The sequence below is a fragment of the Nothobranchius furzeri genome, chromosome 10 (assembly GCF_043380555.1).
Source record: "Nothobranchius furzeri strain GRZ-AD chromosome 10, NfurGRZ-RIMD1, whole genome shotgun sequence".
NCBI lineage: Eukaryota > Metazoa > Chordata > Actinopteri > Cyprinodontiformes > Nothobranchiidae > Nothobranchius > Nothobranchius furzeri.
The window spans coordinates 32,774,009-32,786,262 of record NC_091750.1 but is presented as its reverse complement, the minus strand read 5'-3'; the positions used below and the strand labels follow the sequence as shown (position 1 = coordinate 32,786,262).

Here is a 12,254-nt window from a genome sequence, read left to right as displayed (position 1 = left end):
TTAGTGATTACAACAATAACACCTCACAGGGAATTATTACCTGTAATACCTGTATGTGTACAAAGTACTATAATAACACACGAGAATTAGCTGACATTTTGGCTCATGCACGCGTCAGAATCACGCGTGGTGAGTTTAGACACGGGGCATGGCAGCTGGACAGGCAGAAAAAGAGCTGGCAGGGTTACGCGGAGTCATTTTTACCCAGTGAGCACTCGTCAACATCCTGATCACAGGAAGGACCGACGTATCCTTGAGGGCAGTTGCAGAAATGATTTCCAGTGACGGGGTTGGTGTCACAGTTAGAACCTCGCTGGCACGGGTTACTGATGCAGGCATCCTTCAGCTGGCACAGCAGACCTGGAGAAAAGGGAACGCCGTTTATCCCGTTTACAGGATCCAACCCTGAAGTCTCGCGCGCCTAATGCTCACGAGAATAAACAATTTGCTTTTAAAGTTTTTCTTACTTTCAGTAAAATTCAACATGAGAGACATTTTTTTATTTTACAAAATCACATTTTGAACAAAGGTAAACCTAATATTTAGAGGCGATGCCATCAAACCGATGACAGTTTCCATCAGTCAGTTTCCGACTGGCGTGACGACACTCAGCTGGCACCTAACCCTAACCCGATCTCTACCGTTGACTTCCTTGGCTTTATGACAGCCGCGCCATATAAGCCTATAAACAATGCCGGAACAATAAATACCACCGCCTGACACTTATAAGTCACAAATACATCGTCTTATCGATCAGGCTGATGAAATTAAAGGTGGAATATGTGACAGGAACACCAAAGCGACATCTAGTGTGCGAAGGCTGTAGTTGCAGTGCTAGAACAAGGTTTCCAGCCATCAGCATACCAGGTTCGCTGCCCATACGTGATTGTTTTAAATCTGGCTCCATCAGTAGTAGGCTTCACCTAAACTCTCGCTGGTTTTACATCTTTTATGGTCGCTCCTCTTCGGAGAAGGACGACATCTTCTGGGCTCAGGAGCAGCTGCTGGACTTGCCGAGTCTGCCATTTTCCACAGAAGTGAACTGAGTTAAGTACTGAGATAATGAAGATACACTCGTTCTAGGGACGCACCGATAGGAAGGTTTTGGGCCGATACCGATATCAGATAATAAAATCACTGTTATGGCCGATAACCGATTTTGCCGATACTGATTTATGCTTCTGAGAGGATTACGGTCACTGTCACACTAAACAGTTACACATCATCACCCCCCTTACCCTCTGAAACAGACACACACGGAAACAAGATGGATGAGTTACGTACAAGTTTTACATGCGTTTGGGTCACTAGAACACTTAATAATAATAATTATTATTATTATGATAATAATAATAATAATAATAATAATAATAATAATAATAATGATAATAATAATAATAATAATAATAATAATAATAATAATAATGATAATAATAATAATGATGATAATAATAATAATAATAATAATGATAATAATAATAATAATAATAATAATAATAATAATAATGATAATAATAATAATAATAATAATAATAATAATGATAATAATAATAATAATAATGATAATAATAATGATAAAAATAATAATAATGATAATAATAATAATAATAATGATAATAATAATAATGATAATAATAATAATAATAATGATAATAATAATAATAATGATAATAATAATAATAATGATAATAATGATAATAATAATGATAATAATAATAATAATGATAATAATAATGATAATAATAATAATAATGATAATAATAATAATAATAATAATAATAATAATGATAATAATAATAATAATAATGATAATAATAATAATAATGATAATAATAATAATAATGATAATAATAATATTAATGATAATAATAATAATAATAATAATGATAATAATAATAATAATAATAATAATAATAATAATAATAATAATGATAATAATAATAATAATAATGATAATAATAATAATAATAATAATAATGATAATAATAATAATGATAATAATAATAATAATAATAATAATAATAATAATGATAATAATAATGATAATAATAATAATAATGATAATAATAATAATAATAATAATAATGATAATAATAATAATAATAATAATAATGATATTAATAATAATAATGATAATAATAATAATAATAATAATGCATTGAACTTATATAGCGCTTTTCTAGACACCCAAAGACGCTTTCACGCACTCTCACATTCACACACTGCTAGTGATGGTAAGCTACTTGTTGCCACAGCCGCCCTGGGGAGGTCTGACAGAGGCGAGGCTGCCATTTGGCGCCGTCGGCCCCTCTGACCACCACTAACACAGGCAAGTTGGGTGAAGTGTCTTGCCCAAGGACACAACAGCAGGATACCCCTGGTGGGAGCTGGAATGGAACCCATGACCCTCCGATCATGAAGCAACCCGCTCTACCACCTGAGCTGCTGCTGCCCCTCTTTATCTCACCTAAAACCAGAAGGCGGGATCAGGTTTTAAGAATAAAGCCACACGCTTCACACCACGCTCTGAATCCGCTCACCTGTGCGGCCATGAGGACATTCGCAGTAGAACGACGCCACGCGGTCGTGACACGTAGATCCAAGATAACAGGCGGCGCTGGCGCAGTCGTCGATGTTCTCGCTGCAGTCGTCACCGGTCCAGCCGTTCACACACACACACTGGTAGCTGCCATACGTGTTGTGGCACGTGCCGCCATTTTGGCACGCATTGGGCATGAGCTGGCATTCGTCGACATCATCCAAGCAGAGCTGACCTGTGGAGTTAACAAAAACAATCAGCTGTTGTCCAGATCGCAGATAAAACCTTTAGTGTGTTTATTTTTTTGTTGAGTGAATATTTTACAAACCTGTAAACTCTGGCTTGCACTGACAGTTGTAGGTGTTAACTCCGTCCACGCAGGTGCCTCCGTTCTGGCACTCGTGTCCCGGACAGTCATCAATGTTGTGGTTGCAGATTTTCCCTGAAAATCCTGTAAACAACAAAAGGAACATGGCCGCCTTAGGCGCTTCACAGCTAAACGTTTACCATCTCTTTTCCTGCTGCTGGCCTACACATTTGGGTAACACGGGTGTTCGGTTAAATGTGGTCAACTGCCTTTTCCTTCCCTAGAAAGAAGGCAGCTGCACCCGTCTGAGGTCTGTGGTAGGCTTGCCATGTTATAACACCAACCTGCGTCTCAGTTGCACAAGAGGCAACCGCCCGACTGTACAAGTGAGACGTTGGGTTGCATAACAGACGAAACAAAGCCAGTACAACACGTCCATGCCTCTCCCTTACAAAGCAATCCCACCAGACGCAACACATCATTCAAAACTGTCATTAATTATTTAATATGGCTGTAGAACGTGAGCAGAAAAATCATCCATCCATCCATTTTCATCCGCTCATCCAGAGTCGGGTCGCGGGGGCAGCAGCCTAAGGTGAGAGGCCCAGACTTCCCTCTCCCCAGCCGCTTGGGCCAGCTCCTCCGGGGGAATCCCAAAGCGTTCCCTGTCCAGGTGAGAGACGTAGTCCCTCCAGAGTGTCCTGGGTCTACCTTTAGGTCTCCTCCCAGTTGGACGTGCCTGGAAAACCTCCATCTTACCCTCGCTGGTGAACAAGACACGGAGATACTTAAAACTCCTCCACCTGGAGCAGGACCTGATTCCTGACCCGAAGAAGGTATTCTACTCTTGAAATGGGACAGAGTTGCTAAACAAATGTAGCACATCTAAGATCACTGGGGGGGGGGGGGGGGGGGGGCACGACGATGGTGGGCTGCTGGGAAGAACCCTACTCCCAGATAGCTCTCCCTCACCCCACCATGTGAAGCGGATGTTGTCCCTTGACCATTTCCTCATGATAAGCCCCGATGCCTTCCTGCTCCCCTCTGGTCAAACACAATACACACCAGAGCAGAGACACACACACACACATGTGGACTCCAATGGAAGACAAAACATTCGCAGGAAAAGCCAAGCCTTAAATGACATCATGTGACAAGGAACCTTGATGGTCTGGATTGTGGCTGGAATCAAACAACCGGACTTTAGTCAGGCTAGTGAACGTCCCCGCTGTGGGACCAATAAAGTCTGTTCTACTGAACACACGCGGGACACAAGGTTAAAGGTTGATTCCAGTCTGAATCTGCTGTTTCTAAACTGCTGGCCTCTGAGTTTCTATCCAGCGTTGACGCGCCCGCTCCATCGTTCAGTTGGAGCTGAACAGATTATTTACATGAAAGTTACCTGGCACGCAGGAGCATTCGTAGCTGGTTTCTCCCTTCTGGATGCAGGTGCCTCCATTAAGGCACGGTGATGGGCTGCAGGGAAGGTAACGGCTCTCACAGTGCTTCCCCGTGTACTCCACAGGACACTGACATCGGTAGCCTCCGACCTCGTTGATGCACTGCCCGCCGTTTTTGCAAAGCGGCGTGTTCTTGTCACATTCGTTAACATCCTGCTTGCAGGTTTGTCCAAAGAAGAAGGGCGTGCAGGTGCAGATGAAGATGGATTCCAACGAGGAGCATTGCCCACCATTGGCACATGGGTTTGAGGCACATGGGTCAGCTTTTGTGCAGTCTTTACCTGAGAACAAAGAGAAACTGTGTTTAATCTTATGAAAATGATATGAATTAATGTTCCAAGCGATCCAATCTTCACTGAGCTATTGACTGAGTTACCTGTCCATCCAGGTGGGCAGCGGCACTTGTACGCCTGCAGGCCTTCTGGCTCGCAGGTACCTCCGTTTCGACAGGGCGAGCGGAGACAGGCGATGTTGTAAGGCGTCATGCATCGGCGGTCGGTGTACCCCGCACTGCAGGTGCAGTTAAAGTCCACCGTGTGCACCTTGGTGACGGCACGACACGTGCCGCCATTCATGCACGGCGAGTTGTTGCACGGGTCATGAAACTGGCACCTGTTTCCCACAAATCCCTCCTGGCACCTGGGGAATGCAAAAATGAAGTCACTAAATATCTTTAACAAGCACAGTCATGATTACAAATAAATGTAAACGTCTTACGAGAACGGTTGTTTTTTTTCCACAAATTTGGGTTTAAGCATTTTTGGAGAGCTTTTCTTACTGTTTTCTTAAATTTTGACTCCACATTTGGTTTGATCGAGACATCACAGCTGATCTAGAGACTCTACCACCTTAAAACCTGACGCTAAAGGCTTCCACTTGATTTTTCTCCCTAAGAAGACTCAAAATGAACAGAATTATGAGATTTTGAGTCTGCTGACGTCTACTAATGTAAGATATGACAAAAAGGACCGGACGTTGGCTGTTTTAACTCATCTTAGCAGGAAATCTTCTGAAGGAGACCGCGGAGGAGGCGGCAGCGCTTCTGTCTACAGCTCACAGAAGGACGGACATGATGCTAAAGGAAGGCTAAGCAAAGAGCTTTGTTTTGTCTGTGGCACGCTGCAAAATCTATTAGCTTTAAAGATCAAGAAAACATCTGGATGAAAAAGAAACATCAGAAAGAAGCAGAAATAAGCAGAGTTGCCCACTTGAAAATGAGTTTTTTATGTTGCACGTAGAGTTTTAACAAGAGAGCTGGAGGAGAGACGACCACAACAATTCTGTCCCCAATAATATCACTGATTACACGCTGAGAGGGTTACACGCTTTCAGTGACAAGGCAGTTCTAGCTAAGAAAACAAAATGTAAGGGTTCATCAACAACTAGGGGCGTGTACTGGTAAGAACCAGGCGATTTGGTATTCATCACAATACGGGGAGACCATAAAACATGCTGCGATGCTAAAAGCCAGACGGTACTTGCACGTTTTAAGACTGAATTTAACAGGAAATTTCAGGCCCGACACTTCTAAGCCATGTTAGCGTGAGATCTCATATTCCGTCAGAAGGAAGGCGGTTACGCCTGCTGCCACCTAGCAGTCAGAGTTTGAATTGCACCGCACACAAAAATACAGTAAATGTTTGCATGCAAATCTCATGAAAAAAATCAACACATTGCTTTTAAATTTTGATTCAGTATCAAAACACTGAAATATCACGATATTTCAGTGTTTCGATATTTTTTTTCCATTCCCGTTAAATACCATTCTTAAAAACAAACAATTAAAAAAGTTCAACCATTCTCCCATGGGCCCAGTCCCAACACTCGCCCTGCGGTCTTCAGCAAAGTGCACTTGGAGAAGTGTGCAGTAGGGTTCGAGTGCCTGGTGCACAAGTGTGCAGATAATTGCAGAATTGAGACGGGGAGCATCGAGTCATCGATTGCAACGCCTGCCGGGACGCTGGTCGCTGTGAAACTTTCAAAAACCTTTATTAACATCTTTCAAACAAACAATAAAGCGATGATTTGAAATAAATTTAACTTCATTGCTGCTTTGTCTAAAACATTCAGAGCATCAACTAATCATCCTAAAATGAACTCATTTCATTAGAAAATACGTATTTCAGAAAAGGAACTAGATCCTTTTCTCCCGCAGCAAAGACTTGTGGGTAATTCCCTTGCCTGAGGTCCGCATCGCTGCGGACTTGGGTGAAGTGCAGATTAAGGGTGCAATGAGGGCGTGGTCAACTTCCACACTTGAGAGTTGGGGGCACTCTACGCATTTGCACCCCTGGCCGGGAACGCGCAAATGAAGGGCGCAAGGGTGAGTATTGAGATTGGGCCTTAGAGAGTTTAAGATGGCTAATAAAGTTAAAAAAATTTAAACATTTTAAGCATTTAATGGTTGGACCAATCAAATGGTTTCTTTATCCATCCATTTTTTTCAGAGAGGGTGTGTGTGTGTGTGTGTGTGCAGGAGGATATGGGGCCTTTTTAGTTTGTTAAGCACTTTGAGTTGCATGTATTGTAGATTAAGTGCTTTATAAATAAAGTTTGATTTGATTTGATTCAGTCAAGCAAACACAAGACAATAACTTTCCTCTCTTTGTGCACAACTGAGCTAATAAATCAGCTAATTTAGCGATGAGGGTTCTGCTCAGCGGCTTTTACAACACAGCAACAACCCCATGAGAGACTCTGCTTTAGAAGAAGAAGAAAATATCATTTCTATAGCGCCTCTCAAGATAAAAATCCAGAGGCGCTTCACAAAAACAAAAAATGTAAAAAAATAAAAAAGCATTTAGAAAATGTTTAAAAATATATTTAAAATGAGCAAAAAAGAGACAATTGTGATTTTAAAAAGTTAAGAAAGAGAGAGAGTGAACAGGAAAGAGGGAAACCAGTGGATCCTGAGGAAGGTGGAATAGGTGGGGAGAGCAGAATAAAGAGAGAGAGGTGAAGAAGGTCATACAAAAGCCAGCTTGAACAAGTGAGTCTTCAGCTGCTTTTTAAAGGAGACCACTGAGTCCACTGATCTCAGGCTCAGGGGGAGAGAGGTCCAGAGTCTGGGGGCCACAGCAGCAGATGATCTGTCACCTTTGGTCTTAAAAGGCACATCCGTCTGTCTACCACCACCCACTGTGAACAATGTGTTTGGGGTTGTAAAACGGCGCGATCTGAACAGAAAAGAGGTCGGGGACAAACTTCTGTGATGTTTCTCACAGGTTGAGTGTGAGTCATGAACACTGCTCGGACCCTGGCGAACAAACGCCTGCAGAGACAGGAGCCTCAGATCACACATTTACAATTACAATGAGCGGCGCTGAGGTCCGGTCCCCCGAGGACGCACACGGCTCGACTAAAGGGCCACACACGTAAAGCTGAGCTGAGCAGCACACACACACACAGGAAGATAACACACACACTTTGCACAGTTGCATGTTATTGTCACTCAGTTCATCTTAATGATGAGATGCTGAGACTCCTCACCCTCACCCTAACCCCACACCTGTGCAGTATTTAATGCTTTTGCCTTTTAGAGCAGAAAAACTTTAAAAAATAAGTTTTAAATAATTAAATATTCCATTTCAAAAGCAGGAACACTGCACAGTGGACTTAGATTCAACTGCTCAATTAGACATAAACAGCAACTTTAGATCAGTTCAGCAGCCATAATTCATATTGGCTGCATGAGAACATCAGTGGCCAAGTGACGCTCAGTCAGTCTGAACAAAAAGCACCAAATGAAAAATAAAGTATTTAAAAGCTGTGAGCCGGGAGAATCAGCCAGCTCCGGACCCTCCTGCAGCTCTCAGGACTAAAATGTGCTCTCTTTGACCCTTTTGTGAGCACTCATTCATCCCGAGGATGAGGCGGCGTCTGTGTAACAGTGTCTGAGCTGCAAGCCAACATTATAGCAGCTTCAAAGCGCTGTGCCACCACCTCGGTGCTCTTATTCTTCCCTCCCCAGAGAGGATTTGCTTGTGCATCAGACAAGGGATGAAACAGGGAGGGGCCTCTGTCTTGAATCATAAAAGATGAGTGAATTCCTGCACGGACGGAGATCACACAGAAATACAAACTCAGTGTGACCTTCATTTTGCAAACAATCCAGCAGTTTTCTGAGCCTCACTGTTGCTGACGCATTCTGAAACATCCAGCCGCCTTCTCACAACATCAACACCCAAAGTCACTCTAAAACACCTGACCAGAGCCAGTGAGTCCATTAGCCCCGAGGGGCTGGCAGGACCCTGTCCCCAAACTTTCCCAGGGAACCCAGCTTGTTTGTGTTTGGGGGCCAAGCTGTGGCCCCTCTGCAGGGACAGCTATGTGTTTAGACAGGGCCCCCCCTCCCAGGGGATTACACAGTCTTCGGACTGTGACACGGAAAAGAAAACATGACATGCTAGGCCGCCTGCTACATAAACAGTAGCAGAGAGTGGTGGCATGTCACTGTGAGAGCTAAAGGTGGTGCTCCAGCTCTGAGTTGCTGTCATACTGCGCCGATGTAGATCAGAGGCCAAAACTAATCTGTTCAAAAATCTCACCGTCATGTTTGTAATGAATCGAATGGGTCAATTTTCACCATAGAATTTATGAGGTTACGCCAGCTGGAGGATCCAGACGCACAGATCAACCTTTTGCTCACTTATTGTTCTTCAACGTAAATAAACTGTCAAGGTCTCCCGCAAAAGCCTTCTCTCTCTGCTAAAAGTCCGACTGCTGGATTCCTCACTCTGAATAAAAGTGAATCCACACGAATCCTACAAGACTTTACAGCTTATAAGTTAAATAATCATGTGATGAATAAACGAGATGTTTAAACCAAATGTTTGAATAAGCTGTGCTTAAATCAATGAATTAGAAATGAATATTGCTCTTTCAATGATCCATTTCTATCACAAATCACTGTGTTTGATTTAACAAGTTGATTATCTACACTCATGCACATTACATTAAGATACAAATTAAGGTTAAGATTCACCTCACATAAGCGTTTCAAGACATTCTCATTCAGTGTTAAAACATCTTTTTCTCTGAGGACGGCGTGGCTTTCCGAGGAAAGCCTTCCAGACATGGCACATTCCAATTTGCCAGAATGGCCAGAAATCATAACAAAGTAGTTTAATAGAACGGGAATTACTTCCCGAGTAATTCAGTTTCTAGCAGAGTTCCGAACCGGCCAGTTTGGAACAAGCATCCTTGAGACATACAGTCAAAACCTGTTTGCACATTGCAAGCTGACACAGCCAGACGGCTCCCTAGAGCCACACCCACTTTGACACAAACAAGCATTCCAGCTACTGTTGTGACCCGGAGACATCTCAAGACCGGACGGTCGTATCGGAGTTTAATTTACGAAATCCCGGTGCCGTGAGGTCCTCTCGACTTCTTACAGTCCGGATCTGCTGGGGGTCTCCGCCAGGGTTTGTAGACACAACAGATTCTTTTACACCTGATTTCACAATTTCTTTCAGACACAAAGATTCTGATAAACATCTAGCTTACATCACACCACCTACACATCACACTCCATCACCGCATATCCACTCCATCATGTCTCATTACTCATATCTAGTCATGTATAATCATTAGTTTAGAAAAGAATAAGATTCCTTTTTAACTATACACCTGACTCTGTCTGCATTAATACGAAGTGTGTTTATGGTCCCTGAACAAGTAAAAGTAACTAGAATCTTCTGATTAAACATTCAAAGATCAATCAGATTGATATTTCATATTTATATGGAGTCATTACATCCTATTGGTCATAATTAATTTGCAGTCGTCACGCTATAAAGTGTGACCGCTACACGTTCATCCAACTAATTAAGAATTTAAGGAACCAAATAATCTATTTTAGCGATGGACTGGCTCTCTGTCGAGGGTGTACCCCGACTGACTCCCCTGGAGGAGCTGGTCCAAGTGGCTGGGGAGAGGGAATGCTGGGCCCCTCTGCTTAGACTACTGCTCCCGCGACCCGACCCCAGATAAGCCGCCGAAAATGGATAGATGTTTAATTATTTCATCAAATAAAAACCTACAGAGTTTTCCTGAAACTGTGTTTCATTAATGTAACAATGCTATTTCCCCTGGTGATGGGGCAGTACATACCTAAATCATAGCAAGCACGCGGCATTTTTGTGTTCGAGTGAGATCTTACCTACGGATGACCACTAGGGTCAAAACTCCCTGGGAGCGCTATACCTCCAGCACCATGAGAAGCACGTCAGACTCCCTTTCATCACTGACGAGTGAAGAGGTAAATGTGTAAAACAACAACGTTTATGAATGATGAAGGTTCTGTAACCATTTGTTAAAAATCAGGAAATGCATTTTGTCTGCACGGGTTCCCGTAGAGGAAACATGGCATCTAACCTGGTGTTGTCCGGAGACTTAGACCCACCCAGTCAAAGAGCATCTCCAGCAGTTGATCAGTCTTTCTTCTCCTCATAATTTTGTTATTTTTGTCTTTTATAACAAAATATAAAGGAAGAGGCTTAGAAAATATATGAAATGGCGTTAGAAAGACTGATGGTATGGAAGGTTATGATTCTGAAACTAACTAGTTAACTAAATTAAATATTATCTGAAATTCTTACCTTGGAAGGTGAATTAAAGCTTCCTTCTGGAGTATTTCTCTTATCCGATGGCACCATCTAGTGGCTAACAAGCGTATCACACAAAAACGCTGTTCCTCTGTTTTTTTAAAGGAGACATAACATGCTTTTAAGTTATTCCTTTTTACATCTAAATCATTCAGTTGGGGGTCTAAATACAGTGGAACTGCAGTTCTTTGGTCTGATTTCCTCATTATTGTTGCTCTACAGACCCTCATCTACCCCTGTTCTGAGGAGAGTCTTGAGAACGAGCCGTTTTTGGGTACTGTCTCTTTAAACTGGAGGAGGAGCAGTAAACTCCGCCCCCCTCCATAGTGCAGACCTGTACTCTCCTCCCCCAGTCGGACTTTGTAGTTCTATAGAGAAATCATTATTTAGCATAGCAGATTTAGCATAGCATATTAGCATTTTTAAAACATGTGGGGAGGGTAGTTCATCAAGCTGTTTCAAGGCTGCTAACTCTCTCATGCATTTGTCTGTAGTCACACACACACCCGTCACTGCCGACGGAGGGACAAGCTAGCAGGCACGTGCACGCGCGCGCGCGCACACACACACACACACACACAAGGAATGCTGCTTGCTTATTTATTTCTATAAAAAATGTTTTAAAAAATGATACAGCTCATTAAAACACCATTAAAAGAATACATTTTATTAAGATCTCTATCTATATATATATACATACATATAATTATAATTTTATAAGTAGTCTTATTTTATATTGGGTGTCTTAATGGCTGAAAATGGATAAAAAGCAGTTACATTTTAATTTAAAGATTTGAGATTCGAGTCAAAAATAAAGAACATTCCTCCAAATGTTCTTTAATGTGATCATTATAATTCTAATGCTTACAACTTTGTTTTTATTGTCTGCAATGCGTAGCCTATATCTTTATTAAATGTGTTTAGCTGAAAAGTGGTAATTCTCTCTAATGTGTACAGAGAGGTGGACATCAGTGCTGCAGTGAAACTCCCAAGATCAGTCTGCTTTGCTAACAAATATAGTTAAATCTTACCTGCATTCTAAATAAATACCGTTAGGTGGAAACATCAGTAGGCATTGAGTTATTGATACAATCCCTAACAGCCAGAATGGAAGAAGAGCATGCTGGGTCATCCTGGATCTGAGCCTGTTCTGTGTATTTACCTACAGGATGCAATAAATGTCTACAAGGCTGAGTTTGGACCAGTACATCTAAAAGAAAACATACAATCAGTGATTTTTTTTATTGTTTACATTAATATACAAATTTTCTAAGTATTAACCTCACAGCAAATAAGTAGAACAATATAATAAACAGGCTTTAGTAGTTAAAACAGGCGTT

The 12,254-nt window shown here is 41.8% G+C and overlaps 1 protein-coding gene across 1 annotated transcript in view; it reads right to left on the bottom strand.

Annotated features, from left to right (window-relative positions):
- notch1b (notch receptor 1b) overlaps window positions 1-12,254 on the bottom strand; it is a 59,269-nt gene that overhangs the window by 27,272 nt on the left and 19,743 nt on the right. Inside the window, exons 3-7 of the mRNA XM_070555544.1 lie at window positions 4,683-4,945; window positions 4,249-4,587; window positions 2,868-2,990; window positions 2,541-2,774; window positions 205-360 (exon numbers count right to left, since the gene is read on the bottom strand). Coding sequence (XP_070411645.1) covers window positions 205-360; window positions 2,541-2,774; window positions 2,868-2,990; window positions 4,249-4,587; window positions 4,683-4,945 — 1,115 coding nt within the window. The remainder of the gene's footprint in view (window positions 1-204; window positions 361-2,540; window positions 2,775-2,867; window positions 2,991-4,248; window positions 4,588-4,682; window positions 4,946-12,254) is intronic.